Source organism: Dendropsophus ebraccatus, chromosome 5, assembly GCF_027789765.1.
Source record: "Dendropsophus ebraccatus isolate aDenEbr1 chromosome 5, aDenEbr1.pat, whole genome shotgun sequence".
Taxonomy (NCBI): domain Eukaryota; kingdom Metazoa; phylum Chordata; class Amphibia; order Anura; family Hylidae; genus Dendropsophus; species Dendropsophus ebraccatus.
In genome coordinates this window covers 104,922,825-104,947,707 of record NC_091458.1, presented here as the reverse complement: position 1 = coordinate 104,947,707, position 24,883 = coordinate 104,922,825, and the positions used below count along the sequence as shown (strand labels likewise).

Here is a 24,883-nt window from a genome sequence, read left to right as displayed (position 1 = left end):
GTTGTTGTGATGGATGTAACTCAAAGTGGGGAGCAGAGTGAGGAATTGGAGGAAGAGCTGCTGGTTGACGACCAGGTGACTGACCTGAGCTGGGTCGATAAGCCTAGTGAAGACACTGCTTCTGAGGCGGAGGCAAGTTTAGCCACAGAACCGGTTGGAAGAGGAAGAGGGGTGGGCAGAGGGAGTAGTGTGCAACCTGTGCCACGCCAGGATCAGCAGGGGAGCCACCACTACCAGCCTAACCACTACCAGCATGCGTAGGCATATGAGTGCTAAACGCCCCACTCAGTGGAACCAAGGCCATTCAGTTACTGCAAGTCACACCCCTGCTCCTTCCCCTGTGTCACATGCTCGCTCTGTCAGTGCACCCACCCAGGCCCCAGCGCCTCCCGCCTTACACCCACCCCTTCACCTCCACTATGCTCAACACCCTCCAGCAGAGTGTCCAAGTGCAGCTTTCAACTATCCCTACAACAGACCTTTGAACGGAAGCGCAAATACACTGCCACTGATGGTGGCTGCCCCTCGGTACTCTGTCCCCAGCTGCTACTACTTTTCAAGGTGTGCCGTCCCAGCCCTACACCAGCATGTGTCAGAAAACATAATCTGCTCCCTGACCAACACGGTCAGTGACAAGGTCCACCTAACCACGCTGACGGCACATTGGGTCAACTTGGTGGAGGCTGGGACAGAGTCTGACCCTGGTTCCGCTTATGTGCTGCCCACACCGAGGATTGAAGGGCCTACCTCGGTCGCAGTCTCCCTTGATTTGTATACCTCTTTCACCTCCTCCTCTTCTTCCTTCTCTCTATTACCGTCCATGAGCATGTCGCCTCCATTTGTTAGCGCTAGGTGCATCAGAACTGCGGTGGGTAACCGCCAACAGGCGGTGTTAAGATTGCTGAGCTTAAGCGAAAAGAGGCACACCGCTCAGGAGCTGTTGCAGGGCATCACGGCGCAGACCGATCTTTGGCTCGCGCCGTGGAACCTCGAACCAGGCTAGTTGTGAGTAACAACGGGCAGAACCTGGTGGCGGCTCTGCAACTTGGCAGCCTCACGCGTGCCATACCTGGCCCACGTGTTCAACCTAGTCGTGCAGCGGTTCCTTAAGACCTACCCCAATTTGGCTGACTTGCTAACTAAGGTGCGGTGCATCTGTGCGCATTTCCGCAAGTCAACCACAGATGCTGCCACCCTTAGGGCAGTGCAAAGGCGCTTGCAACTGCCAGCTCACCGACTGCTGTGCGACGTGCCCACACGGTGGAATTCCACCTTCCAGATGGTAGCCAGGGTTTACCAGAAATGCAGAGCCATTGTGGAATGCCAGATGTCAACCTCAAGAAACATAAAACCTCTACTCCAACCACTGGGTAAAATCGGGCGCTGGTCCAAGATAGGCAAAAAATAGATAATGAAGATAAAAATATTTATTAAAACACAACGCGTTTCGAAGTCGTGCTGACTTCTTTTTCAAGTGTATAACAAAAGAATGTTTTTCAAGGTCTATAAAAAGGGTGGTTTGCACATGCCCAGTAGCAGCCAAAGATACAGGTGATGTCTGATTACTTACATAGTACCTCCCAGCAGGGAGTAGATCAAGTTACAAGTAAACCTGCTTTCACTTAGTACATAAAACTTCTACAAAGAAGAAATAGGAGGCAAGCAAACCAAAAAAAGGATAAATACAAACATCAGAAAAAATATAAATATTAAAATATATATATATAAAATATATGATAAAAGCCTATCTTGTATTCTCAATGGTTTCATTTAATCCCTGCGGTGTGAGAGTAGCTAATTTAAAAATCCAAAAGGATTCCCGATTTATCAGTTGTCTATATCTGTTCGGGTGATTTTCTGGGATTTGTTCTAATATAATAAGGGTTAGATCAGTGGGATTATTCTGATGATGACTTGAAAAATGTTTGGATATACTATGAAGAAGAAAAGCTTTTTTTATATTGGACCTATGTTTATTCATCCGTGACCGCACTGTCTGAACAGTGCGGCCAACATACTGCAGTCCACAACTACATTCCAATAGGTATATGACGAACTGTGTTGCACAATTAAGTTTGCTACGAATAAAATATACTTCTCCTGTGGTATTAGATTTAAATGTGGTAACTAAAATCGGGGGCATCCATTCACAACATAGGCATCGATTATGCCCACATCTTGTGGATCCTACCTCTTTTGATACATTTTGTATTTGTTCAGGAACCCTATTCTGGACCCTTCTAAGTCTACTAGGGGCAATATGACCCCGCACCTCGGCAAGAAGCGGTAGTCAGGTCAGTCAGTTTCCTCAAATCTACAATGAGGAGTGGATGTGGATGTCTGCTATCTTTCAGGTACTGGGCAGCGGTGATGCCGCCATCATCAGCCTCACCATCCTGCTGCTGTGTCTGCTTCAAACCTTCCTGCTCAGCCTGAAGTCTGAGACTTTGCCTTCGTCTCAGGAGACGGGGGAACAACATCCGCGGTTAGATAGCCAGTCCACCCTCATGTCTGTTTTTCAGCACGAAGTAGAGGAGGATGAAGAAGAGCAGACTGCTGCCACGACTGAAGAGGGTACCCATGCTCAATCCTTAGCTGTTGAGCGTGTATGACCTGAAGAGGAGGAATTGGTGGAAGAGGAGGAGGATATTAAGAGTCAGCCTATTGAGGAGAGGGAATTCTTATGTGTTGGGACCCTGGCGCACATGGCTGACTTTATGTTAGGCAGTCATTCCCGTGACCCTCGGGTAAAAAAAATTTTGACAACACCGATTACTGGATGTTCACCCTCCTGGACCCTAGGTACAAGCAGAACTTTTCCACTCTCATTTCTGCCGAGGAACGCAGTATGAGAGTGAATTAATATCAACAGGCCCTGGTGCAGAAACTAAAAATTTACTTTCCTCTGGCACCACTAGCGCCAGAGGATGTAGTTCTGAGAGCCAAAAAGCTAGGGAGAGGAGGGGATGAGCAGGTAGCTTGTGAAGGGACAGGGGAACACTCTCCAAGGCCTTTGACAGTTTCATGGCCCCCCCAAGCAACACTATGTCACCCGTCCCCAGTCTAGACAGAGTAGGGGGGGAGCCTTCAGAAAGATGGTGAGGGAGTACCTTGCTGACCATACCAACGTCCTTCCCGATCACTCTGCTACATACAACTATTGGGTTGCAAAGCTGGATACGTGGCCCGAACTGGCGTTTTACGCCTTGGAGGTGCTGGGGTGCCTTGCCGCTAGCGTGTTGTCAGAGCGGGTCTTCAGTGCAGCTGGTGGCATCATCACTGATAAGCACACCTGCCTGTCAACTGACAGCGCTGACAGGCTGACATTTATAAAAATGAACAAAGCCTGGATTTCACCTGAATTCAACTGTCCACCCAGGGAAAGCAGCTCAACATGAGGTTTCTTCGTATATCCTTTCCTCCTCCTCCTTCAGTTCTCAGCCAACAGCCAATTATTTTTCCGCCATGCTGTGTCTGGCATAATTTTTGGGAGGCTCACCTGCTACCGCTTCTACCTTGGTTACTCTATCATCACCGCCATGCTGTGTCTGGCCTAATATTTGAGAGGCTCACCTGCTACCGCTTCTACCTTGGTCACTCTGTCCTCACTGCCATACTGCGTCTGGCATAATTTTTGGGAGGCTCACCTGCTACTTCACTTTTAATGGTTCTCTGTGTCCTCACTGCCATACTGTGTCTGGCATAATTTTGGGGAGGCTCACCTGCTACCTCACTTTTAACCCCCTTTTAACCCCTAGATGACCCTGGACATACAATTATGCCATGGAAGTCTGTCACCAGACGACCCTGGGCGTAACTATACGTCCTGGGTGTTTCTCCTGCTATGAAGCGCGCTCCGGAGCGTGGGTACCGTCTGCAGTGAGTAGCCGGCACCTCACCGTTAATGACAGGCTGCAGCGATCGCACTGCAGCATGTCATTAACTCCTTTAATGCCGCAACCGCGGCACGGCCACGACGTTTAAGTGTAAGTGACAGGGGGAGTCCCCTGTCACTTACCGATCGGGACCCCCGCAGTCCTGATCACTGTATCGGACCGCCGGAGGTCTCTTCCTCCGTGCGGTCCAGGCTCAATGAGCAGATCGCCTATCACACTGATCAATGCTATGCCTATGGCATAGCAGTGATGGGTGTGAATAATCACACTAATGTATGTAAAAGTCCCCCAAAGGGACTTCAAATATGTAAAAAAAAAGTTAAAAACACCAATACACTACCCCAAAGCCCCTCCCCCAATAAAAGTTTAAATCACCCCCCTTTCCCATTATATAAATAAAACATAAAAATAAATAAACATATAATATACCGTAGCGTGCGTAATTGTCCAATCTATTAAAATATAACAAGCGTCATTGCGAACGGCGTACATGAAAAGAGGGGAAAAAGTGCGCAAATTATAGTTTTGATGTTACATTATATATAAAAAAAAATTATAAAAAGTGATCAAAACGTCCCATCTTCGTAAATATGGTATTAATAAAAACTAGAGATCATGCGGAAAAAATGACACTCCATACAGCCCCAAAGGTGAAAAAATAAAACAGTTATAAGCGTCACAATAGGCCCATTTTATTAATAACTAATTGCCAAAAAAAAGGATTTCAAATTAAAAAAATATATAACATCATATATATACATCTATGTAAAACTGCATATGGTTGTGTTCGGACTGACCTATAGAATAATGGTATCATGTCGCTTTTACCATATAATGCATTACGTAGACACAGTAACCCCCCAAACGTTACCATATTGCGTTCTTTTTTACAATTTCACCTATTTATATCTTCATAAATAATAATTTTGGAATTCTGTCATACATGTTATGGTAAAATGAAAGACGCCACTACAATGTACCTGTAAAAAACAAGCACTTACATGGCCCTGTAGATTGAAAACTGAAAGTGCTAGAGCTCTTAGAAGGGGAGGAGGGAAAAACGAAAACACTAAGATCAAAATTTGCGCGGTACACTGGGTCATTTTGGGCCTGGTCCTCAAAGGGTTAATGGTTCTTTGTGTCCTCACTGCCATACTGTGTCTGGCAAAATTTTGGGAGGGTCACCTGCTACCGCTTGTACCTTGGTCACTCTGTCATCACCGCCATGCTGTGTCTGGCATAATTTTTGGGAAGCTCACCTGCTACCGCTTCTACCTGGGTCACTCTGTCCTCACTTCCATGCTGTGTCTGGCATAATTTTTGGGAGGCTCACTTGCTACCTCACTTTTAATAGTTCTCTGTGTCCTCACTGCTATGCTATGTCAGGCTAAGTTTTTGGGTGTTTCATATGCTACCTCTGTTTTAATGGTGTACTGTGTTCTCACTGCCATGCTGTGTCAGGCTAAGTTTTTGGGTGGTTCTCACTGCCATGGAGTGTAAGGCTTAATTCATGGGGTGGTTCATATGCTACCTGTTTTAATCCTTCACTGTGTGATCACTGCAATGCTGTTGCCCATAATTTGGTGTAATGGTGCGATTAGGCAGCCTCAGAGGCATCCATGCATGCTTCCCCTGCTGTTTCCTATCTCCCCTGCTGTTTCCTATGCTGTGTCAGGCTAAGTTTTTGGGGGGTTCATATGCTACCTCTATTTTAATGGTTTACTGTGTTCTCACCACCATGCTGTGTCAGGCTAAGTTTTTGGGTGGTTCATATGCTACCTCTGTTTTAATGCTTTCCTGTGTTCTCACCACCATGCTATGTCAGGCTAAGTTTTTTGGGGGGTTCATATGCTACCTCTGTTTTAATGGTTCCCTGTGTTCTCACTGCCATGGTATGTCAAGCTTAATTTATGGGGTGGTTCATATGCTACCTCTGTTTTAATCCTTCACTGTGTGATCATTAACCTACTGTTGCCCATAATTTGGCGTAATGGTGCGATTGGCAGCCTCAGAGGCATCCATGCATGCTGCCCCTGCTGTTTCCTATCTCTATCTATCTACATACATATATAAGTATAGTTATTGATTTCACATACACAGACATATACATAGTATAAAACCAGACTCCTTGGCTATATTCTCACAATACACAGCAATGCTCATTCTGGAGCCTCATGGAAACACACAAGATAGTTGTTCCGAAGCCATCCAAAAAGTGCACTGGGTGGTGTTTTGCCAACTAGTCCTAATTGAGTTGCATCACAGGCAGCAGACCACAATGCGATCTGATAACGCCACCATTACTTAGGGGTAAGCCAACACTGAGGGCAAGTAAGCATGCCTCCAGACTACACAGGACTTCCTAATTCCTAATGGGCGGCGCTAAACTACAGATATCAAGGGGGGAGGGGGGGGCAACATAAGCTGTGTTGTGCAAAGTGTCATAGTGGGGCGGATTACGTCCGATGACTACATTTACATCCCAAATGTGATGGCCACAGCAAAAATTACTAACTCTCTTGCTGACAAGGCAGTACACATCACTTATACAAATAACAGAGGCCACAGCTCACAAACAACGGTCATGTCCACACAAGAAACAAAATAGCCAAAAAAAAAAAAATCAACACTCACCAGCAAAATCAAGCGGGGCACATTTATACCCATCCGGCAGTAGGAGGCCATAATGAACACACAAGATGGCCCCAGCGCATGCAGTTCAGCAACGTGGCAACTTCTTCTCCTTATTCCGCCAGTATGTCCAACTGTAATTGTAATGTGCTTTATTACCAAGCCGGCAATGTTAACAAATAAGCTGTCAAAATCGCACCCACGGTGCCGAACAATAAAACATGCACAGTATACTCTGTGAATCTGCTTTTCCATTGACTATAATTGAGCCAAAATTCACAGCGGATTAAGATGCGAAATATACGCAATGGGCAATCCGCTGCGGTCTGGTACGTGTGAAGCTACCCTAAAGGAGTTTGGCCAGACCCTTTTTTTAGCAAGTGCTGGGAAGGATAAAAGAAATAGCATTCTCTTACCTCCCCAGCTCCAGCGCTGGTGGCCGCATACCACCGCTTCCTGGTCTGAGCAGGCCCCGGGTTGTGACATGTTAGGTCTGCTTGTTGGAACAGCACCGGCTAGATAAAGTAGACAAAACAGAGTGCACGCCTCACCAAACGGGATCGCAACCGTCCAGACAGAGTCCAATTGAAAGCATTGAGACAGCATCCAGGTGAATAAAATGTGTCATTTATTCACATCCTACTCCTGCAACCTTTCGGCTGACACTCAGCCTTTCTCAAGCGTGAGAAAGGTTGAGTGTCAGCCTACAAGTGCTGTCTCTACACTTTCAATTAGGTCTACTTAGCTAGTCAGTGGCTGTAGTGGGATCCCACCTCGGCTGCTGACTGGCAGAGCGGACCTCACACGTCAAGACCCAGGTCCCCGCTCACAAGCGGCGGCATGTGGCCACCAGCGCTGGAGCGGGAGAGGTAAGAGAATGCTATTACTAAAAAATGGGTCTGGCCGGACTTCTCCTTTAACCTTTTAGATGCAGTGGTCAGTGCCACCATGGCATCTAGTTTTCCATTGGTACTATACATGATTGGGGAGTACTGATGGTGGCCATGGCAACCATAGGTATGAAATGTCCAGCCTCTGTTTTCATTTCCATGGAAGCCAATATATTTTAATTTATTAGTATACTATATACATATTTGATATCACCACTCCTGTAATAACTCGAGCCATAGAGCAAAGACATTATTTAAAGTGACTGTACCACCAGGCCCAGGCTTAAGCACTGGAGGGAGGCCAACCCACCCTTAGTGGGAGGAAACCCTAGCCCCTCTATGATAGGGTTCCATTGATTCTAATAGAGTCACGTCATAGAGGGGCTGGGGTTTCTTCCCACTGGGGGTGGGTTGGTCTGCCACCAGTGCTTCAGCCTGGGCCTGGTGGTACAGTCACTTTAATGCACACAGTGAACTTTGTAGTAAAATGTTCTATGTATGTATTTACTATGTAGATTAGGAGGTTTGGAGCACTGGGGGCAGGACTACCACCCTGAGGGCACTGATCCACCCCTCCTCATGTATATTTATCCGATGCTCTTTTACAGTGATGAGCGATGCCACCTCAATATTCATAAAGACACAGACAGCAGGTGGGGCTGATCGGCACCCCCAGTGCACCAAACCCTCTCATGTAAATAATAATTAGACTGAAGATTTAACAAAAACTGTGCTAAGGATGAAGGTAGAGAAATGACCTTTATTCTCCATCTCATGTGCTATGCACAGGAATGGGGAACCTTCCGCCCTCCAGCTGTTGCAAAACTACTATTCCCCTCATGCCTCTACAGCCAAAGCCACGCATGAGGGGAATTGTAGTTTTGTAACAGCTGGAGGGCGGAAGGTTCCCCATCCCTGTGCTATAGGAACTTAACCTGCCATTAGTATCCCTTTAAGTTTACATTTGTGACATAACAAAACGAGGCTGAAGTTGGTTTCTTATTCGGCCAGTTTCTTATTCGGGGCTGAAGTTGGTTTCTTATTCGGCAGTTTCTTATTCAGAGGATTTTTCTTTTTCCTGTTTTAGCTATTATTCTTACAGAAAATGAATAATATTCATACCCTACCGTAAGTGAGGGGCCTTGAGGGGACTGGTGATAAAAATGGCAAAAAAGACCCCACGGTTGGCATAAAAATGGGCATGAAAGTAAAACCACAAAATTATTATTTAAAAATAAAATTGACTTTGGGCCACTGATCTCACACTGATAATACACAGAGAGGGATGCCCCGCATCACATCCAAGAGAGTCCAGCCTGGCCCAAAGTGGTTCTGGGTATAAAAACTGGCATCAAAGTGGGCACATAGCCATATTTCATGATTTGAATAAGTAACAGCTATTTTCAAAGGGTTCAGTGAGTTTGGGCCACTGATCTCACACTGAAAATACACAGAGAGGGATGCCCCGCATCATACCCAAGAGAGTCCAGCCTGGCCCAAAGTGGTTCTGGGTATAAAAACTGGCATCAAAGTTGGCAGATTGGCATTTTTCCCAATTTGAATAAGTAACAGGTATTTTCAAAGGGTTAAATGAGTTTGGGCCACTGATCTCACACTGATAATACACAGAGAGGGATGCCCCGCATCACATCCAACAGGGTCCAGCCTGGCCCAAAGTGGTTCTGGGTATAAAAACTGGCATCAAAGTGGGCACATAGCCATTTTTCATGATTTGAATAAGTAACAGCTATTTTCAAAGGGTTAAATGAGTTTGAACCACTGATCTCACATTGATATTACACAGAGAGGGATGCCCCGCATCACATCTAAGAGAGTCCAGCCTGGCCCAAAGTGGTTCTGGGTATAAAAACTGGCATCAAAGTGGGCAGATTGGCATTTTTTCCTAATTTGAATAAGTAACAGCTGTTTTCAAAGGGTTAAATGAGTTTGGGCCACTGATCTCACACTGATATTACACAGAGAGGGATGCCCCGCATCACATCCAAGAGAGTCCAGCCTGGCTTAAAGTGGTTCTGGGTATAAAAACTGGCATCAAAGTGGGCAGATTGGCATTTTTTCCTAATTTGAATAAGTAACAGCTGTTTTCAAAGGGTTAAATGAGTTTGGGCCACTGATCTCACACTGATAATACACAGAGAGGGATGCCCCGCATCATACGCAAGAGAGTCCAGCCTGGCCCAAAGTGGTTCTGAGTATAAAAACTGGCATCAAAGTGGGCACATAGCCATTTTTCATGATTTGAATAAGTAACAGCTGTTTTCAAAGGGTTAAATGAGTTTGGGCCACTGATCTCACACTGATAATACACAGAGAGGGATGCCCCGCATCATACCCAAGAGAGTCCAGCCTGGCCCAAAGTGGTTCTGGGTATAAAAACTGGCATCAAAGTGGGCACATAGCCATTTTTCATGATTTGAATAAGTAACAGCTATTTTCAAAGGGTTAAATGAGTTTGGGCCACTGATCTCACACTACGTACACACAGATAGGCATGCCCCGCATCACATCCAAGAGAGTCCAGCCTGGCCCAAAGTGGTTCTGGGTATAAAAACTGGCATCAAAGTGGGCAGATTGGCATTTTTTCCTAATTTGAATAAGTAACAGCTGTTTTCAAAGGGTTAAATGAGTTTGGGCCACTGATCTCACACTGATATTACACAGAGAGGGATGCCCCGCATCACAACCAAGAGAGTCCAGCCTGGCCCAAAGTGGTTCTGGGTATAAAAACTGGCATCAAAGTGTGCACATAGCCATTTTTCATGATTTGAATAAGTAACAGCTATTTTCAAAGGGTTAAATGAGTTTGGGCCACTGATCTCACACTGATAATACACAGAGAGGGATGCCCTGCATCATACCCAAGAGAGTCCAGCCTGGCCCAAAGTGGTTCTGGGTATAAAAACTGGCATCAAAGTGGGCAGATTGGCATTTTTTCCTAATTTGAATAAGTAACAGGTATTTTCAAAGGGTTAAATGAGTTTGGGCCACGGATCTCACATTGATATTGCACAGAGAGGGATGCCCCGCATCACATCCAAGAGAGTCCAGCCTGGCCCAAAGTGGTTCTGGGTATAAAAACTGGCATCAAAGTGGGCAGATTGGCATTTTTTCCTAATTTGAATAAGTAACAGCTGTTTTCAAAGGGTTAAATGAATTTGGGCCACTGATCTCACACTGACAATACACAGAGAGGGATGCCCTGCATCAAACCCAAGAGAGTCCAGCCTGGCCCAAAGTGGTTCTGGGTATAAAAACTGGCATCAAAGTGGGCACATAGCCATATTTCATGATTTGAATAAGTAACAGCTATTTTCAAAGGGTTCAGTGAGTTTGGGCCACTGATCTCACACTGAAAATACACAGAGAGGGATGCCCCGCATCACAACCAAGAGAGTCCAGCCTGGCCCAAAGTGGTTCTGGGTATAAAAACTGGCATCAAAGTTGGCAGATTGGCATTTTTCCCAATTTGAATAAGTAACAGGTATTTTCAAAGGGTTAAATGAGTTTGGGCCACTGATCTCACACTGATAATACACAGAGAGGGATGCCCCGCATCACATCCAACAGGGTCCAGCCTGGCCCAAAGTGGTTCTGGGTATAAAAACTGGCATCAAAGTGGGCACATAGCCATTTTTCATGATTTGAATAAGTAACAGCTATTTTCAAAGGGTTAAATGAGTTTGAACCACTGATCTCACATTGATATTACACAGAGAGGGATGCCCCGCATCACATCTAAGAGAGTCCAGCCTGGCCCAAAGTGGTTCTGGGTATAAAAACTGGCATCAAAGTGGGCAGATTGGCATTTTTTCCTAATTTGAATAAGTAACAGCTGTTTTCAAAGGGTTAAATGAGTTTGGGCCACTGATCTCACACTGATATTACACAGAGAGGGATGCCCCGCATCACATCCAAGAGAGTCCAGCCTGGCTTAAAGTGGTTCTGGGTATAAAAACTGGCATCAAAGTGGGCAGATTGGCATTTTTTCCTAATTTGAATAAGTAACAGCTGTTTTCAAAGGGTTAAATGAGTTTGGGCCACTGATCTCACACTGATAATACACAGAGAGGGATGCCCCGCATCATACCCAAGAGAGTCCAGCCTGGCCCAAAGTGGTTCTGAGTATAAAAACTGGCATCAAAGTGGGCACATAGCCATTTTTCATGATTTGAATAAGTAACAGCTGTTTTCAAAGGGTTAAATGAGTTTGGGCCACTGATCTCACACTGATAATACACAGAGAGGGATGCCCCGCATCATACCCAAGAGAGTCCAGCCTGGCCCAAAGTGGTTCTGGGTATAAAAACTGGCATCAAAGTGGGCACATAGCCATTTTTCATGATTTGAATAAGTAACAGCTATTTTCAAAGGGTTAAATGAGTTTGGGCCACTGATCTCACACTACGTACACACAGATAGGCATGCCCCGCATCACATCCAAGAGAGTCCAGCCTGGCCCAAAGTGGTTCTGGGTATAAAAACTGGCATCAAAGTGGGCAGATTGGCATTTTTTCCTAATTTGAATAAGTAACAGCTGTTTTCAAAGGGTTAAATGAGTTTGGGCCACTGATCTCACACTGATATTACACAGAGAGGGATGCCCCGCATCACAACCAAGAGAGTCCAGCCTGGCCCAAAGTGGTTCTGGGTATAAAAACTGGCATCAAAGTGTGCACATAGCCATTTTTCATGATTTGAATAAGTAACAGCTATTTTCAAAGGGTTAAATGAGTTTGGGCCACTGATCTCACACTGATAATACACAGAGAGGGATGCCCTGCATCATACCCAAGAGAGTCCAGCCTGGCCCAAAGTGGTTCTGGGTATAAAAACTGGCATCAAAGTGGGCAGATTGGCATTTTTTCCTAATTTGAATAAGTAACAGGTATTTTCAAAGGGTTAAATGAGTTTGGGCCACGGATCTCACATTGATATTGCACAGAGAGGGATGCCCCGCATCACATCCAAGAGAGTCCAGCCTGGCCCAAAGTGGTTCTGGGTATAAAAACTGGCATCAAAGTGGGCAGATTGGCATTTTTTCCTAATTTGAATAAGTAACAGCTGTTTTCAAAGGGTTAAATGAATTTGGGCCACTGATCTCACACTGACAATACACAGAGAGGGATGCCCTGCATCAAACCCAAGAGAGTCCAGCCTGGCCCAAAGTGGTTCTGGGTATAAAAACTGGCATCAAAGTGGGCACATAGCCATATTTCATGATTTGAATAAGTAACAGCTATTTTCAAAGGGTTCAGTGAGTTTGGGCCACTGATCTCACACTGAAAATACACAGAGAGGGATGCCCCGCATCACAACCAAGAGAGTCCAGCCTGGCCCAAAGTGGTTCTGGGTATAAAAACTGGCATCAAAGTTGGCAGATTGGCATTTTTCCCAATTTGAATAAGTAACAGGTATTTTCAAAGGGTTAAATGAGTTTGGGCCACTGATCTCACACTGATAATACACAGAGAGGGATGCCCCGCATCACATCCAACAGGGTCCAGCCTGGCCCAAAGTGGTTCTGGGTATAAAAACTGGCATCAAAGTGGGCACATAGCCATTTTTCATGATTTGAATAAGTAACAGCTATTTTCAAAGGGTTAAATGAGTTTGAACCACTGATCTCACATTGATATTACACAGAGAGGGATGCCCCGCATCACATCTAAGAGAGTCCAGCCTGGCCCAAAGTGGTTCTGGGTATAAAAACTGGCATCAAAGTGGGCAGATTGGCATTTTTTTCCTAATTTGAATAAGTAACAGCTGTTTTCAAAGGGTTAAATGAGTTTGGGCCACTGATCTCACACTGATATTACACAGAGAGGGATGCCCCGCATCACATCCAAGAGAGTCCAGCCTGGCTTAAAGTGGTTCTGGGTATAAAAACTGGCATCAAAGTGGGCAGATTGGCATTTTTTCCTAATTTGAATAAGTAACAGCTGTTTTCAAAGGGTTAAATGAGTTTGGGCCACTGATCTCACACTGATAATACACAGAGAGGGATGCCCCGCATCATACCCAAGAGAGTCCAGCCTGGCCCAAAGTGGTTCTGAGTATAAAAACTGGCATCAAAGTGGGCACATAGCCATTTTTCATGATTTGAATAAGTAACAGCTGTTTTCAAAGGGTTAAATGAGTTTGGGCCACTGATCTCACACTGATAATACACAGAGAGGGATGCCCCGCATCATACCCAAGAGAGTCCAGCCTGGCCCAAAGTGGTTCTGGGTATAAAAACTGGCATCAAAGTGGGCACATAGCCATTTTTCATGATTTGAATAAGTAACAGCTATTTTCAAAGGGTTAAATGAGTTTGGGCCACTGATCTCACACTACGTATACACAGATAGGCATGCCCCGCATCACATCCAAGAGAGTCCAGCCTGGCCCAAAGTGGTTCTGGGTATAAAAAACTGGCATCAAAGTGGGCAGATTGGCATTTTTTCCTAATTTGAATAAGTAACAGCTGTTTTCAAAGGGTTAAATGAGTTTGGGCCACTGATCTCACACTGATATTACACAGAGAGGGATGCCCCGCATCACAACCAAGAGAGTCCAGCCTGGCCCAAAGTGGTTCTGGGTATAAAAACTGGCATCAAAGTGTGCACATAGCCATTTTTCATGATTTGAATAAGTAACAGCTATTTTCAAAGGGTTAAATGAGTTTGGGCCACTGATCTCACATTGATATTACAAAGAGAGGGATGCCCCGAATCACATCCAAGAGAGTCCAGCCTGGCCCAAAGTGGTTCTGGGTATAAAAACTGGCATCAAAGTGGGCAGATTGGCATTTTTTCCTAATTTGAATAAGTAACAGCTGTTTTCAAAGGGTTAAATGAGTTTGGGCCACTGGTCTCACACTGATAATACACAGAGAGGGATGCCCCGCATCATACCCAAGAGAGTCCAGCCTGGCCCAAAGTGGTTCTGGGTATAAAAACTGGCATCAAAGTGGGCACAGAGCCATTTTTTATGATTTGAATAAGTAACAGCTATTTTCAAAGGGTTAAATGAGTTTGGGCCACTGATCTCACACTACGTACACACAGATAGGCATGCCCCGCATTACATCCAAGAGAGTCCAGCCTGGCCCAAAGTGGTTCTGGGTATAAAAACTGGCATCAAAGTGGGCACATAGGCATTTTTCATGATTTGAATAAGTAACAGCTGTTTTCAAAGGGTTAAATGAGTTTGGGCCACTGATCTCACACTGATATTACACAGAGAGGGATGCCCCGCATCACATCCAAGAGAGTCCAGCCTGGCCCAAAGTGGTTCTGGGTATAAAAACTGGCATCAAAGTTGGCAGATTGGAATTTTTTCCTGATTTGAATAAGTAACAGCTGTGTTCAAAGGGTTAAATGAGTTTGGGCCACTGATCTCACACTGATAATACACAAAGAGGGATGCCCCGCATCACATCCAAGAGAGTCCAGCCTGGCCCAAAGTGGTTCTGGGTATAAAAACTGGCATCAAAGTGGGCAGATGGGCATTTTTGTCCTATTTTGAATAAGTAACAGGTGTTTTCAAAGGGTTAAATGAGTTTGGGCCACTGATCTCACACTACGTACACACAGATAGGCATGCCCCGCATCAGATCCAAGAGAGTCCAGCCTGGCCCAAAGTGGTTCTGGGTATAAAAACTGGCATCAAAGTGGGCAGATGGGCATTTTTGTCCTATTTTGAATAAGTAACAGGTATTTTCAAAGGGTTAAATGAGTTTGGGCCACTGATCTCACACTGATCATACACAGAGAGGGATGCCCCGCATCACATCCAAGAGAGTCCAGCCTGGCCCAAAGTGGTTCTGGGTATAAAAACTGGCATCAAAGTGGGCAGATTGGCATTTTTTCCTAATTTGAATAAGTAACAGCTGTTTTCAAAGGGTTAAATGAGTTTGGGCCACTGATCTCACACTGATAATACACAGAGAGGGATGCCCTGCATCACATCCAACAGAGTCCAGCCTGGCCCAAAGTGGTTCTGGGTATAAAAACTGGCATCAAAGTTGGCAGATTGGAATTTTTTCCTGATTTGAATAAGTAACAGCTATTTTCAAAGGGTTAAATGAGTTTAGGCCACTGATCTCACACTGATAATACACAGAGAGGGATCCCCCGCATCACATCCAACAGAGTGCAGCCTGGCCCAAAGTGGTTCTGGGTATAAAAACTGGCATCAAAGTGGGCACATAGGCATTTTTCATGATTTGAATAAGTAACAGCTGTTTTCAAAGGGTTAAATGAGTTTGGGCCACTGATCTTACACTACGTACACACAGATAGGCATGCCCCGCATCAGATCCAAGAGAGTCCAGCCTGGCCCAAAGTGGTTCTGGGTATAAAAACTGGCATCAAAGTGGGCAGATGGGCATTTTTGTCCTATTTTGAATAAGTAACAGGTGTTTTCAAAGGGTTAAATGAGTTTGGGCCACTGATCTCACACTGATAATACACAGAGAGGGATGCCCCACATCACATCCAAGAGAGTCCTGCCTGGCCCAAAGTGGTTCTGGGTATAAAAACTGGCATCAAAGTGGGCAGATTGGCATTTTTTCCTAATTTGAATAAGTAACAGCTGTTTTCAAAGGGTTAAATGAGTTTGGGCCACTGATCTCACACTGATATTACACAGAGAGGGATGCCCCGCATCACATCCAAGAGAGTCCAGCCTGGCCCAAAGTGGTTCTGGGTATAAAAACTGACATCAAAGTGGGCACATAGCCATTTTTCATGATTTGAATAAGTAACAGCTATTTTCAAAGGGTTAAATGAGTTTGGGCCACTGATCTCACACTGATTATACACAGAGAGGGATGCCCCGCATCACATCCAAGAGAGTCCAGCCTGGCCCAAAGTGGTTCTGGGTATAAAAACTGGCATCAAAGTGGGCACATAGCCATTTTTCATGATTTGAATAAGTAACAGCTATTTTCAAAGGGTTAAATGAGTTTGGGCCACTGATCTCACACTGATTATACACAGAGAGGGATGCCCCGCATCAGATCCAAGAGAGTCCAGCCTGGCCCAAAGTGGTTCTGGGTATAAAAACTGGCATCAAAGTGGGCAGATGGGCATTTTTGTCCTATTTTGAATAAGTAACAGGTATTTTCAAAGGGTTAAATGAGTTTGGGCCACTGATCTCACATTGATAATACACAGATAGGCATGCCCGCATCACATCCAACAGAGTCCAGCCTGGCCCAAACTGGTTCTGGGTATAAAAACTGGCATCAAAGTTGGCAGATTTGAATTTTTTCCTGATTTGAATAAGTAACAGCTATTTTCAAAGGGTTAAATGAGTTTGGGCCACTGATCTCACACTGATAATACACAGAGAGGGATGCCCCGCATCACACTGATAATACACAGAGAGGGATGCCCCGCATCACACTGATAATACACAGAGAGGGATGCCCTGTGGGTCCTTACCAGACTTTGGAGCAAATGCCAAACTTTACTGAAACGGTAATGAGGATTAAGGTAAAACACACCTTTATCCATGGTGTTTTTGGTGCAATAAGGAGCTATCAGCAGTTTAGATTAATCTAACTGGCTGACAGTTCCCCTTTAATAATGGTCATTATTTGCCCTTATTTTTACTTTGTTTAAACATAGCCTAACGGGTTATCCTGGAAAAATTGAAAAAAAAAAGAACGAAAATTAACCCTTAACTAAAGAACTTATATATTCCTTGTTGGCTTTACTCGGAGATTGCTGGTCCAGTCACATGATGCAACCTTTCTTACAGTGATGTCCTACTTCCTTTCATCTTCTTGGGTATGGTGACGTCAGCACTTGGGGGCAAAGCCATCTCTCGTACCCAGAACGGCCTTCCTACATGTGCGCAGTGCGATCATTAGTATTGCAGCATGCATCTGCTAATCCCACTGGGTACAGGGACATCAATGCTCCCGTAATCAGGTTCTGCTGGCTACAAGGGCGGTCTTACTGGCTACAAAGGGGTCCTATATGGCTACAAGGGGACCCTGACATTGCAGGCAACACATAGGACAAATATATTTCAATGGCCCTGTTCACACATCTGTACAAGTGTTCAGGTCCACGTCCCGCGCTACAAAAAAATAAAGGATAGATTATAGTGCGGACTTGGATTTGCGGCACGAATCATTGTCTTCTACATAGTGCTCCGTAAACTGCGTAGCACTGTTACTGCACATTCATAGTGCGGTCCACCATTACAGGTCCGTATTCACTGGCTGAACTATGGATGTGTGAATGAGGCCTAACATAGCCTAAAGCAGACCTGTCAGCAGAAAATATTGCTGCAGGTATTGTTATTATAGAAATGTATTCAGGGTTAGCCGAGAAATGTTTAATAAGACGAGATGGGACAGCTAATTCTGGGATCCTGTTATGCTGACAAATGCCTCCTGAGTACTTTAGCCCTGTTTGCTTAAAGGGATAGTGCGGCGCTAAACATTTATTCACAAAATACCCAGAACCACTTTGGGCCAGGCTGGACTCTCTTGGGTATGATGCGGGGCATCCCTCTCTGTGTATTATCAGTGTGAGATCAGTGGCCCAAACTCATTTAACCCTTTGAAAATAGCTGTTACTTATTCAAATCATGAAAAATGGCTCTGTGCCCACTTTGATGCCAGTTTTTATACCCAGAACCACTTTGGGCCAGGCTGGACTCTCTTGGGTATGATGCGGGGCATCCCTCTCTGTGTATTATCAGTGTGAGATCAGTGGCCCAAACTCATTTAACCCTTTGAAAACAGCTGTTACTTATTCAAATCATGAAAAATGCCTATGTGCCCACTTTGATGCCAGTTTTTATACCCAGAAACACTTTGGGCCAGGCTGGACTCTGTTGGATGTGATGCGGGGGATCCCTCTCTGTGTATTATCAGTGTGAGATCAGTGGCCCAAACTCATTTAACCCTTTGAAAACAGCTGTTACTTATTCAAATTAGGAAAAAATGCCAATCTGCCCACTTTGATGCCAGTTTTTATACCCAGAACCACTTTGGGCCAGGCTGGACTCTCTTGGATGTGATGCGGGGCATCCCTCTCTGTGTAATATCAATGTGAGATCAGTGGCCCAAACTCATTTAACCCTTTGAAAATAGCTGTTACTTATTCAAATCATGAAAAATGGCTATTTGCCCACTTTGATGCCAGTTTTTATACCCAGAACCACTTTGGGCCAGGCTGGACTCTCTTGGATGTGATGCGGGGCATCCCTCTCTGTATATTATCAGTGTGAGATCAGTGGCCCAAACTCATTTAACCCTTTGAAAACAGCTGTTACTTATTCAAATCATGAAAAATGCCTATGTGCCCACTTTGATGCCAGTTTTTATACCCAGAACCACTTTGGGCCAGGCTGGAGTCTCTTGGATGTGATGCCGGGCATCCCTCTCTGTGTATTATCAGTGTGAGATCAGTGGCCCAAACTCATTTAACCCTTTGAAAACAGCTGTTACTTATTCAAATTAGGAAAAAATGCCAATCTGCCCACTTTGATGCCAGTTTTTATACCCAGAACCACTTTGGGCCAGGCTGGACTCTCTTGGATGTGATGCGGGGCATCCCTCTCTGTGTATTATCAGTGTGAGATCAGTGGCCCAAACTCATTTAACCCTTTGAAAACACCTGTTACTTATTCAAAATAGGACAAAAATGCCCATCTGCCCACTTTGATGCCAGTTTTTATACCCAGAACCACTTTGGGCCAGGCTGGACTCTCTTGGATCTGATGCGGGGCATGCCTATCTGTGTGTACGTAGTGTGAGATCAGTGGCCCAAACTCATTTAACCCTTTGAAAATAGCTGTTACTTATTCAAATCATGAAAAATGGCTATGTGCCCACTTTGATGCCAGTTTTTATACCCAGAACCACTTTGGGCCAGGCTGGACTCTCTTGGATGTAATGCGGGGCATGCCTATCTGTGTGTACCTAGTGTGAGATCAGTGGCCCAAACTCATTTAACCCTTTGAAAATAGCTGTTACTTATTCAAATCATGAAAAATGGCTCTGTGCCCACTTTGATGCCAGTTTTTATACCCAGAACCACTTTGGGCCAGGCTGGACTCTCTTGGGTATGATGCGGGGCATCCCTCTCTGTGTATTATCAGTGTGAGATCAGTGGCCCAAACTCATTTAACCCTTTGAAAACAGCTGTTACTTATTCAAATAATGAAAAATGGCTATGTGCCCACTTTGATGCCAGTTTTTACACCCAGAACCACTTTGGGCCAGGCTGGACTCTCTTGGATGTGATGCGGGGCATGCCTATCTGTGTGTATGTAGTGTGAGATCAGTGGCCCAAACTCATTTAACCCTTTGAAAACAGCTGTTACTTATTCAAATTAGGAAAAAATGCCAATCTGCCCACTTTGATGCCAGTTTTTATACCCAGAACCACTTTGGGCCAGGCTGGACTCTCTTGGATGTGATGCTGGGCATCCCTCTCTGTGTAATATCAATGTGAGATCAGTGGCCCAAACTCATTTAACCCTTTGAAAATAGCTGTTACTTATTCAAATCATGAAAAATGGCTATGTGCCCACTTTGATGCCAGTTTTATACCCAGAACCACTTTGGGCCAGGCTGGACTCTGTTGGATGTGATGCGGGGCATCCCTCTCTGTGTATTATCAGTGTGAGATCAGTGGCCCAAACTCATTTAACCCTTTGAAAATACCTGTTACTTATTCAAATTGGGAAAAATGCCAATCTGCCAACTTTGATGCCAGTTTTTATACCCAGGACCACTTTGGGCCAGGCTGGACTCTCTTGGATGTAATGCGGGGCATGCCTATCTGTGTGTACGTAGTGTGAGATCAGTGGCCCAAACTCACTGAACCCTTTGAAAATAGCTGTTACTTATTCAAATCATGAAATATGGCTATGTGCCCACTTTGATGCCAGTTTTTATACCCAGAACCACTTTGGGCCAGGCTGGACTCTCTTGGGTATGATGCGGGGCATCCCTCTCTGTGTATTATCAGTGTGAGATCAGTGGCCCAAACTCATTTAACCCTTTGAAAATAGCTGTTACTTATTCAAATCATGAAAAATGGCTCTGTGCCCACTTTGATGCCAGTTTTTATACCCAGAACCACTTTGGGCCAGGCTGGACTCTCTTGGGTATGATGCGGGGCATCCCTCTCTGTGTATTATCAGTGTGAGATCAGTGGCCCAAACTCATTTAACCCTTTGAAAACAGCTGTTACTTATTCAAATCATGAAAAATGCCTATGTGCCCACTTTGATGCCAGTTTTTATACCCAGAACCACTTTGGGCCAGGCTGGACTCTGTTGGATGTGATGCGGGGGATCCCTCTCTGTGTATTATCAGTGTGAGATCAGTGGCCCAAACTCATTTAACCCTTTGAAAACAGCTGTTACTTATTCAAATTAGGAAAAAATGCCAATCTGCCCACTTTGATGCCAGTTTTTATACCCAGAACCACTTTGGGCCAGGCTGGACTCTCTTGGATGTGATGCGGGGCATCCCTCTCTGTGTAATATCAATGTGAGATCAGTGGCCCAAACTCATTTAACCCTTTGAAAATAGCTGTTACTTATTCAAATCATGAAAAATGGCTATTTGCCCACTTTGATGCCAGTTTTTATACCCAGAACCACTTTGGGCCAGGCTGGACTCTCTTGGATGTGATGCGGGGCATTCCTCTCTGTATATTATCAGTGTGAGATCAGTGGCCCAAACTCATTTAACCCTTTGAAAACAGCTGTTACTTATTCAAATCATGAAAAATGCCTATGTGCCCACTTTGATGCCAGTTTTTATACCCAGAACCACTTTGGGCCAGGCTGGAGTCTCTTGGATGTGATGCCGGGCATCCCTCTCTGTGTATTATCAGTGTGAGATCAGTGGCCCAAACTCATTTAACCCTTTGAAAACAGCTGTTACTTATTCAAATTAGGAAAAAATGCCAATCTGCCCACTTTGATGCCAGTTTTTATACCCAGAACCACTTTGGGCCAGGCTGGACTCTCTTGGATGTGATGTGGGGCATCCCTCTCTGTGTATTATCAGTGTGAGATCAGTGGCCCAAACTCATTTAACCCTTTGAAAACACCTGTTACTTATTCAAAATAGGACAAAAATGCCCATCTGCCCACTTTGATGCCAGTTTTTATACCCAGAACCACTTTGGGCCAGGCTGGACTCTCTTGGATCTGATGCGGGGCATGCCTATCTGTGTGTACGTAGTGTGAGATCAGTGGCCCAAACTCATTTAACCCTTTGAAAATAGCTGTTACTTATTCAAATCATGAAAAATGGCTATGTGCCCACTTTGATGCCAGTTTTTATACCCAGAACCACTTTGGGCCAGGCTGGACTCTCTTGGATGTAATGCGGGGCATGCCTATCTGTGTGTACCTAGTGTGAGATCAGTGGCCCAAACTCATTTAACCCTTTGAAAATAGCTGTTACTTATTCAAATCATGAAAAATGGCTCTGTGCCCACTTTGATGCCAGTTTTTATACCCAGAACCACTTTGGGCCAGGCTGGACTCTCTTGGGTATGATGCGGGGCATCCCTCTCTGTGTATTATTAGTGTGAGATCAGTGGCCCAAACTCATTTAACCCTTTGAAAACAGCTGTTACTTATTCAAATAATGAAAAATGGCTATGTGCCCACTTTGATGCCAGTTTTTACACCCAGAACCACTTTGGGCCAGGCTGGACTCTCTTGGATGTGATGCGGGGCATGCCTATCTGTGTGTATGTAGTGTGAGATCAGTGGCCCAAACTCATTTAACCCTTTGAAAACAGCTGTTACTTATTCAAATTAGGAAAAAATGCCAATCTGCCCACTTTGATGCCAGTTTTTATACCCAGAACCACTTTGGGCCAGGCTGGACTCTGTTGGATGTGATGCTGGGCATCCCTCTCTGTGTAATATCAATGTGAGATCAGTGGCCCAAACTCATTTAACCTTTTGAAAATAGCTGTTACTTATTCAAATCATGAAAAATGGCTATGTGCCCACTTTGATGCCAGTTTTTATACCCAGAACCACTTTGGGCCAGGCTGGACTCTGTTGGATGTGATGCGGGGCATCCCTCTCTGTGTATTATCAGTGTGAGATCAGTGGCCCAAACTCATTTAACCCTTTGAAAATACCTGTTACTTATTCAAATTGGGAAAAATGCCAATCTGCCAACTTTGATGCCAGTTTTTATACCCAGAACCACTTTGGGCCAGGCTGGACTCTCTTGGATGTAATGCGGGGCATGCCTATCTGTGTGTACGTAGTGTGAGATCAGTGGCCCAAACTCACTGAACCCTTTGAAAATAGCTGTTACTTATTCAAATCATGAAATATGGCTATGTGCCCACTTTGATGCCAGTTTTTATACCCAGAACCACTTTGGGCCAGGCTGGACTCTCTTGGGTATGATGCGGGGCATCCCTCTCTGTGTATTATCAGTGTGAGATCAGTGGCCCAAACTCATTTAACCCTTTGAAAATAGCTGTTACTTATTCAAATCATGAAAAATGGCTCTGTGCCCACTTTGATGCCAGTTTTTATACCCAGAACCACTTTGGGCCAGGCTGGACTCTCTTGGGTATGATGCGGGGCATCCCTCTCTGTGTATTATCAGTGTGAGATCAGTGGCCCAAACTCATTTAACCCTTTGAAAACAGCTGTTACTTATTCAAATCATGAAAAATGGCTATGTGCCCACTTTGATGCCAGTTTTTTATACCCAGAACCACTTTGGGCCAGGCTGGACTCTGTTGGATGTGATGCGGGGGATCCCTCTCTGTGTATTATCAGTGTGAGATCAGTGGCCCAAACTCATTTAACCCTTTGAAAACAGCTGTTACTTATTCAAATTAGGAAAAAATGCCAATCTGCCCACTTTGATGCCAGTTTTTATACCCAGAACCACTTTGGGCCAGGCTGGACTCTCTTGGATGTGATGCGGGGCATCCCTCTCTGTGTAATATCAATGTGAGATCAGTGGCCCAAACTCATTTAACCCTTTGAAAATAGCTGTTACTTATTCAAATCATGAAAAATGGCTATTTGCCCACTTTGATGCCAGTTTTTATACCCAGAACCACTTTGGGCCAGGCTGGACTCTCTTGGATGTGATGCGGGGCATCCCTCTCTGTATATTATCAGTGTGAGATCAGTGGCCCAAACTCATTTAACCCTTTGAAAACAGCTGTTACTTATTCAAATCATGAAAAATGCCTATGTGCCCACTTTGATGCCAGTTTTTATACCCAGAACCACTTTGGGCCAGGCTGGAGTCTCTTGGATGTGATGCCGGGCATCCCTCTCTGTGTATTATCAGTGTGAGATCAGTGGCCCAAACTCATTTAACCCTTTGAAAACAGCTGTTACTTATTCAAATTAGGAAAAAATGCCAATCTGCCCACTTTGATGCCAGTTTTTATACCCAGAACCACTTTGGGCCAGGCTGGACTCTCTTGGATGTGATGCGGGGCATCCCTCTCTGTGTATTATCAGTGTGAGATCAGTGGCCCAAACTCATTTAACCCTTTGAAAACACCTGTTACTTATTCAAAATAGGACAAAAATGCCCATCTGCCCACTTTGATGCCAGTTTTTATACCCAGAACCACTTTGGGCCAGGCTGGACTCTCTTGGATCTGATGCGGGGCATGCCTATCTGTGTGTACGTAGTGTGAGATCAGTGGCCCAAACTCATTTAACCCTTTGAAAATAGCTGTTACTTATTCAAATCATGAAAAATGGCTATGTGCCCACTTTGATGCCAGTTTTTATACCCAGAACCACTTTGGGCCAGGCTGGACTCTCTTGGATGTAATGCGGGGCATGCCTATCTGTGTGTACCTAGTGTGAGATCAGTGGCCCAAACTCATTTAACCCTTTGAAAATAGCTGTTACTTATTCAAATCATGAAAAATGGCTCTGTGCCCACTTTGATGCCAGTTTTTATACCCAGAACCACTTTGGGCCAGGCTGGACTCTCTTGGGTATGATGCGGGGCATCCCTCTCTGTGTATTATCAGTGTGAGATCAGTGGCCCAAACTCATTTAACCCTTTGAAAACAGCTGTTACTTATTCAAATAATGAAAAATGGCTATGTGCCCACTTTGATGCCAGTTTTTACACCCAGAACCACTTTGGGCCAGGCTGGACTCTCTTGGATGTGATGCGGGGCATGCCTATCTGTGTGTATGTAGTGTGAGATCAGTGGCCCAAACTCATTTAACCCTTTGAAAACAGCTGTTACTTATTCAAATTAGGAAAAAATGCCAATCTGCCCACTTTGATGCCAGTTTTTATACCCAGAACCACTTTGGGCCAGGCTGGACTCTCTTGGATGTGATGCTGGGCATCCCTCTCTGTGTAATATCAATGTGAGATCAGTGGCCCAAACTCATTTAACCCTTTGAAAATAGCTGTTACTTATTCAAATCATGAAAAATGGCTAT

General features: G+C 44.8%; 1 protein-coding gene across 12 annotated transcripts in view; it reads right to left on the bottom strand.

Moving 5' to 3' along the window:
• LOC138792873 (uncharacterized) overlaps positions 1-24,883 on the bottom strand; it is a 33,861-nt gene that overhangs the window by 6,428 nt on the left and 2,550 nt on the right. For all 12 annotated transcript variants that reach the window (XM_069970884.1, XM_069970890.1, XM_069970894.1 and 9 more), the window contains exon 2: positions 6,531-6,661. In XM_069970884.1, the coding sequence (XP_069826985.1) occupies positions 6,531-6,661 (131 nt within the window). The remainder of the gene's footprint in view (positions 1-6,530; positions 6,662-24,883) is intronic.